The 7,500-nt window shown below is 38.9% G+C and overlaps 1 protein-coding gene across 1 annotated transcript in view; it reads left to right on the top strand.

Annotated features, from left to right (window-relative positions):
* The window catches only part of nectin4b (nectin cell adhesion molecule 4b), a 29,175-nt gene that overhangs the window by 6,097 nt on the left and 15,578 nt on the right, over window positions 1-7,500 (top strand). The window contains exons 3-5 of the mRNA XM_084412132.1: window positions 2,636-2,803; window positions 3,847-4,125; window positions 5,856-5,970. Of these exons, the coding sequence (XP_084268258.1) occupies window positions 2,636-2,803; window positions 3,847-4,125; window positions 5,856-5,970 (562 nt within the window). The remainder of the gene's footprint in view (window positions 1-2,635; window positions 2,804-3,846; window positions 4,126-5,855; window positions 5,971-7,500) is intronic.

The following is a 7,500-nucleotide window of genomic DNA, read 5'->3' as shown; positions in this document are numbered from 1 at the left end:
AGAGAGTGTGAGAGAGAGAGTGTGAGTGAGTGTGTGAGAGAGAGTGTGAGAGAGAGAGTGTGAGTGAGAGTGTGAGTGAGAGTGTGTGAGAGAGAGAGTGTGAGAGAGAGATTGTGAGAGAGAGAGTGTGAGAGAGAGAGTGTGAGAGAGAGAGTGTGAGAGAGAGTGTGAGAGAGAGTGTGAGAGAAAGAGAGTGTGAGAGAGAGAGTGTGAGAGAGAGAGTGTGAGAGAGAGAGTGTGAGAGAGAGAGTGTGAGAAAGAGAGTGTGAGAGAGAGTGTGAGAGAGAGTGTGAGAGAGAGTGTGAGAGAGAGTGTGAGAGAAAGAGAGTGTGAGAGAGAGAGTGTGAGAGAGAGAGTGTGAGAAAGAGAGTGTGTGAGAGAGAGTGTGAGAGAGAGAGTGTGAGAAAGAGAGTGTGAGAGAGAGTGTGAGAGAAAGAGAGTGTGAGAGAGAGAGTGTGAGAGAGAGAGTGTGAGAGAGAGTGTGTGAGAGAGTGTGTGAGAGAGAGTGTGTGAGACTCTGTGAGAGTCTGTGTGTGTGAGAGAGAGTGAGAGAGTGTGAGTGATAGTTAGTTAGTTTGCCCCATTCATAAAGACTAAACTAGTTGAGTGAATCTCTGTTAGGAACATTTCTGGGTCATGTTTCACAATGCTAACAATCTTAATAGTCCTCACTCCTCGCCACAGGCTTTCCTCTGTTCTCTCAGTGCAGTGTGTGTGACAGACATGCGTTCTGGTGACTCATCATTACATTCAAAGAAGCGCAAACACACACAAGTATCATTTTCCCCGCAGCAATTCTGTCAAATGACCCGATGGAAACACTCTCATGTATTGTGTTGTGACGTGTGTCTGTCACCTAGAGACGTTTGTCATGACGGATCTTTTCAATGGTGTATTGTGTTGACTAGAGCAACTCACATCTGCCATCTGTGTTGATGTGAACAATAAACACAGAAATAAACTCTTCTGCCATTATTTACTCGTGTCATTTCTGACTCTTTTTTTGGAGCACAAAGGTGCTCATGATAGCAGATACTAGTCAATATAGATAATTAACTTTATTCCACAGTCATATGATCTTTTGTGTGAAGAACAGACCCAAATTGAACATGTTATTCACTGTAAAGCTTGAGCTGAGAGAAGAAAAGCAGTTGGTTTGGTTAAATAGTTAAATATAATACTCTGGTTTGGAAATGACATGCGGGCGAGTTAATGTTGACAATTTTACAGGTTCTTGGGATTGAACATACAGTCAAAACAAAATGTATTCAGACTCCTTCTACATTTCTCACATCATCAGTTTATTCGCTATAGTTTAGAAAATGGTATTAAATATGAGCAGAACTCAGTTGATATTTGACTGGTTTTGTCCGTCCTTCTGTTAGACTGTCTCACACATGAATTATGTTGAATATCTGTCAGCTGTTAAATTTAACTACACAATTAGATAATACCAGTTTAGCTCAACCAATCACCAAGCAATGCTTCATTTTGTTCAGTCTGTGTGTAAAAAGAGCATTAGCAATTAAAGAACAAACACACTTCAGCAAAACATGATCAGCTCAAAGTGTCCCAATCATTTTTGGTCCCAAATTTGTATAATTTTTACTGGTAGTCTCTGTATAAAGAGTTTTTGGGTATAATATGTCACAGTTTACTTTAATTTGCTCTCCTCACTTACAGAAATGAACTATAGTGTCCTGATCACACTAGTAAAAAAAATCAAACATTATATCTGGTGTCTGAATAATTTTTGGTTTTGACTGTATAGCTTTTATATGAAAAATTATCAAATGAAATAAGAGCGGAACTCAGTGGATTTGATTGGTTTTAATGGAGTCACATTACACTGACATTTACTAAAAGGCAAATTGTTATCACAAATAATGCAGTTTGCCTGTTATTTTAAAAGAGGAGCAGAATTGAATAAAAAAGGGAACCATTTGTTTATTATATATACTCATAGGAAAGAAAAGCCACAGATCTTTATCTTAGACCACATTGATATGTTCATGATAGTTTTAGAGATCAGATAAATGGAGTTTTTTTCTCCCAAAAGAAAGAAGTGATTCTGAACTGAAACGAGTCGTCAGTAATTCAGTCTCACTTCCTGCTGAACCTGCGTAGGTTTGTTACTAATTAGCATAATGCCCACCTATGGTGTTGATTGGCTGAGCAGTGTCTCTTAGCTCCGCCCTCAAACACTGTAGTGTATCTGAGACTGGACGAGTTTGGTTCGTGTTGTTCGTGTGGAGAAGACGCTGTTTTCTGAGATTGATACGGTAAAACCCGTTCGTATCACTGTGATCAAGAGCTGAGATTCAGATATGATAATGAGCGTTTGCTTTCTGACCAATCACAGCAGAGCAGCTCTCAGAGAGGCGGAGCTTAGAGAGACTGAATCTTCAAACGAAGCGTTTCAGACACTGAGAGGAAAGAGCTGACGCTGCAGTGCAGATTATGAGAGAATTACAGTGTTTTTTATCTTGTATGCATGTGAACCTGTTGAGACTCCAGAACAAAATAAGGAACTTTAAAGGCACTATAGTGATTGTTTTTATGTCTAATACTGTATTTCCCTCTAACTGAGTCTAATATACTTCTTCTTCTGAAACGGTGCGTTTGTTTCTCCCAGCGTCTCCTGATTTTCTGAAGCGTGTTCGGTTCGAGAGCTCTGACCTGACCCTCGACTCGACGCTGTTGATTCTGAACACGAAGAAGTCGGATCAGGCCACATACTCCTGCCACATCTCCACCTTTCCCTCGGGAAACTTCGAGACCCAAATCAGCCTGACCGTGTGGAGTAAGAGCCCCTCTTTCATTTTCACAAGCTCCATTTCACTTCTGTTGACAAAAGGAAAGGTCTGTTAATCAGTTGATCTGCTGTACAATACAAAACCTACATCTTCTGAACCAACCAGTTTAAAAATAACCTTGGTTTAGGCTGTAAAAATGTGTTTTATGAACTGAATTGATCTGATCGAGCCACCAAACACTGTTGTCGTGTAAATGAACGTCCAGAACACATTAAAGTTTCTGTTTTCTGTGAGAACGGTGTGTGTTAGCGGCCCCTAAGTTAATAACTAATGATCTTTACAATGGAAGTGAATCAATCATAAACTAACTTTATCTGGACAACAACTTTATTCTAGAGCTGCTGTAAACCCAATCTCTGTTACTGTAATCTCCTATTATCACTGTAAAGCTGCTGTGAAACTCTATTTTGTTAAAGCGCTGTATAAATGAAGACTTGACTTGATTAATCTGATCAACATGCACCAATTCTACATTTTTCTAAATGTCATAATCATTTGTTAAAAAATAAGTATTCATTACTTCAATGAGCTCATTGTTTCTGCCTTTAATTTTTACATTGTTTAAATTAATACATTTTTAGCTAACTGTGATTTTGTATATGTACATTTCTGAAATGCATAACTTCCTCTGATAACAGATCACTGTAACGTGGACTCGTGCATTTTCTGTAAAGCTGCTTTGAAACGATGTGTGTTGTGAAAAGCGCTATACAAATAAATATGAATTGAAAATATTATTAGAATGTAAAAAAAACGTATTTTTATGTGCATATTTATAGTAAAGTGTAATTTATTCCTGTGATCAAAGCTGAATTTGTAACGTAAAGACAGTTATAATGTTACAAAAGATTATATTTCAGATAAATGCTGTTCTTTTGAACTTTCTATTCATCAAAGAATCATAAAAAAAAAACACTTATAATAATAATGCATGTTTTTTTGAGCATCAAATCACCATATTAGACTGATTTCTGAAGGATCATTGATCTGACTAGTGAAAGCACTGCATCTGTTGTTTCTCGTCCTCTAGTTCTGCCGATCTCGTCTCTGGATCCGGTGATCCTGCAGGAAGGCCAGTCATTTCGCTCGGCCGCCTCGTGTCGTTCGGTCGGACACCCTGTGCCGCTCCTGTCCTGGGACACGGATGTTCCCGGGCAGTCGCAGAACCGGAGCGGGGAGGACGGGGTCGTGACCTCGCAGTTTTACCTGCATCCACTGCGCAGCATGAACGGCCAGAGGCTCGACTGTCTGGTGTGGCACCCAGCGCTCGACAGCCCGCGCAGACTCAGCTACACACTCATCGTGCACTGTAAGTGAGTGTGTGAGTGTGAGTGTTGAGTGTGAGTGTGAGTGTTGAGTGTGAGTGTGAGTGAGAGAGTGAGTGTGAGTGAGAGAGTGAGTGTGTGAGAGAGTGAGTGTGTGAGAGAGTGAGTGTGTGAGAGAGTGAGTGTGTGAGAGAGTGAGTGTGTGAGAGAGTGAGTGTGTGAGAGTGAGTGAGAGTGAGAGTGTGAGTGAGTGTGAGAGTGAGTGTGTGTGATAGTGAGTGAGTGAGTGAGTGAGAGTGAGTGAGTGTGAGTGTGAGTGTGAGAGTGAGTGAGTGTGAGAGTGAGTGTGTGTGATAGTGAGTGAGTGAGTGAGTGAGTGAGTGAGTGAGTGAGAGTGAGTGAGTGAGTGAGTGTGAGAGTGAGTGAGTGTGAGAGTGTGAGTGAGTGTGAGAGTGAGTGAGTGTGAGAGTGAGTGAGTGAGTGAGTGAGTGAGTGAGTGAGTGAGTGAGTGAGTGAGTGTGAGTGTGAGTGTGAGAGTGTGAGTGAGTGTGAGAGTGAGTGAGTGTGAGAGTGAGTGAGTGAGTGAGTGAGTGAGAGTGAGTGAGTGAGTGAGTGTGAGAGTGAGAGTGAGAGTGAGTGAGTGTGAGTGAGTGTGAGAGTGAGTGAGTGTGAGAGTGAGTGAGTGAGTGAGTGAGTGAGTGAGTGAGTGAGTGAGTGAGTGAGTGAGTGAGTGAGTGTGAGAGTGAGTGAGAGTGAGAGTGTGAGAGTGAGTGAGTGTGAGAGTGAGTGAGTGTGAGAGTGAGTGAGTGTGAGAGTGAGTGAGTGTGAGAGTGAGTGAGTGAGAGTGAGAGAGTGTGAGAGTGAGTGTGAGAGTGAGTGTGTGAGTGAGTGTGAGAGTGAGTGTGAGAGTGAGTGAGTGTGAGAGTGAGTGAGTGAGTGTGTGTGTGAGAGTGAGAGTGAGAGTGAGTGTTGAGTGAGTGAGTGAGTGAGTGAGTGAGTGAGTGAGTGAGTGAGTGAGTGAGTGAGTGTGTGTGTGTGTGTGTGTGTGTGTGTGTGTGTGTGTGTGTGTGTCTGAGTTCCTCTAAACACATCGGCTGAAAATAAAGAACCGCAGGACATTTTTACACTGGAGAACAAAAAGATTTGAAAGAAGTTTCAGAATAGTAACATTTACAGATAATGCAGTACTGTAATGAACACAGTGATGGAGTTTTGTAGAGTAAACACTGTACATCAGCGCAGAACATCGACAGACGAACCGCTGGAGTTCAGGAGTTGGAGAGTTAAACCTGTTCATCTGTGGATTTAACATGATTTGTGCCGAAGTGCTTAAACTGTGTTTCAGACACACATTAATCTATTACGTCTTTACAGTAGCAACAATAACTGGAGTGACTTTGACAGAAAACGTTTTTGTAAAGAGAGTGACACTGGATCAGGAGAACTGTAGCGAAACTGAAGTCAAACAAACATTTTATATAACAGATACAAATCCTCATATTAGAGTGATTTGTGAAGGATCATGTGACACTGAAGACTGGAGTAATGATGCTGAACATTCAGCTTTGATCACAGGAATAAATTACACTTTACTGTATATTCACATAGAAAACAGATGATTTACATTATAATAATATTTCACTGTTTTTACTGTATTCTTGATCATATAAACGCAGCTTTGAGAGTCTTTCCGAAACATTGAATCTTAATCATTCCAAACTGTTGAGCGGTAGTGTAAAAGTAAAGTTTTGCTGTGTGTGTGTGTGTGTGTCAGTTCCTCCAGACGCAGAGATTGTTGGTTCTGGCTCGTGGAGGATCGGTCAGGTCGGGTCAGAGCTCAGGTGTGCAGTGAAGGGAAACCCTCTTCCGGAGAACATCACCTGGAGCAGGTACGGTTCCTCAGAGACTCCTGATGATCTCCAGCACAGCTCAGCACAGCCCCAGGGTGTGTGTTATGTGTGTTTTGGGCCAGATGAACATCTGAAATAGATAGAAAAACATTTAAAAATAAAACACAAAACACTGATCAGAACTTCTCTCCATCAACAGTATTTCACAGAAGTAACCCACCGAATATACAGTTTTCTAAACTTCAACACTTGCTACTAAACGTTTAAACATCGTTTATCGCCACAAACTATAACTAGTTCTTCACCAGAACTCATTGTAACGGCCTCATTTGATCCAATAATTGATTTACTATATTACTAAGTTTAGTATGTGGTTATTTGGTCATTTATTTTAGTATTTAGTGTTTATTTTTTGCTATTTCAGTATTAGTATTTATTTGAGTATTTTGTATTTGTGCTATTTTATGATTTTTAGTATTTAAGTATTTTTAGCTATTTCAGTATTAGTATTTGTTTTTAGTATTTTGTAATTATTTTTACTATTTTATGATTTTTAGTATTAGTATTTAAGTATTTTTGCTATTTTAGTATTAGTATTATTTTAGTTTTTTGTTGTTGCTGTTTTAGTATTTGTATTTATTGTAGTATCTTGTATTTATTTGTACTATTTAAAACAAATGTTTATTAAAATTTTAGTTTTTTGCATTTTAGTATTAGTATTTATTTTAGTATTTATTCATATATTTTTACGATTTTTAGTATTAAAATTTTATTTTTATTTTATTTTTGTATTAGTATTTATTTTAGTATTTATTCATATATTTTTAAGATTTTTAGTATTAAAATTTTAGTTTTATTTTATTTTTGTATTAGTATTTATTTTAGCATTTATTCATACTATTTTAAGATTTTTAGTATTAGTGTTCTTCCTCAGTGTTTCTGTCTTGTTTTCCAGCACAAATATCGAAATATTCTTAAATCAAGATTCATTTACTGGAGAAGAAAAATGACTGAAGATATTAAGTCTTGTTTAATGAAAAAAGTTTAAAAATTGTGATTTTGTGCTGAAAACAAGAACAAATATCTGCTAATGGAGTCAGAAAAATAATCTTGTTCTCCCTTTGATTTAAGTTTATGTTTCTCGTTTTAAGCATAACTCACTCACTTTGTTTTGATACCTCTTTCAGAAAACTAAAATCTTAAGTAATTTTTAACTTCTAGTAAATGTCTTATTAGTGCAGAAACACAAGAACAGTTTTCCTGCAGTGTGTGAGGTTGTAGCGCGTCTGACGGGATGCAGAATCAGGACGAGGCATCAAACACTGTTAATTGCAGTTGATGCGCTGCATCTTTAATCCTGTGTTTCTGTGCCGGTTAAAACAATCATTACAGGACAGGAGGGTTATTTAGGGCTCAGCGTGTGTCTCTACACACACCCCACCCTCGTCTTTCAGCATCCTGCTCTTTCTCTCCTTCTTTCTGCATGAAACTCTCGTTTCTCTCGGGTTGCAACGCGACACTGAAGCTTTATGTTATCCTGAAAGGAGCATGTGAATATGCATCGCTCTG

Source organism: Rutilus rutilus (assembly GCF_951802725.1).
Source record: "Rutilus rutilus genome assembly, chromosome: 6".
Classification (NCBI taxonomy): Eukaryota; Metazoa; Chordata; class Actinopteri; order Cypriniformes; family Leuciscidae; genus Rutilus; species Rutilus rutilus.
This window is presented reverse-complemented; position numbering and strand designations above follow the sequence as displayed.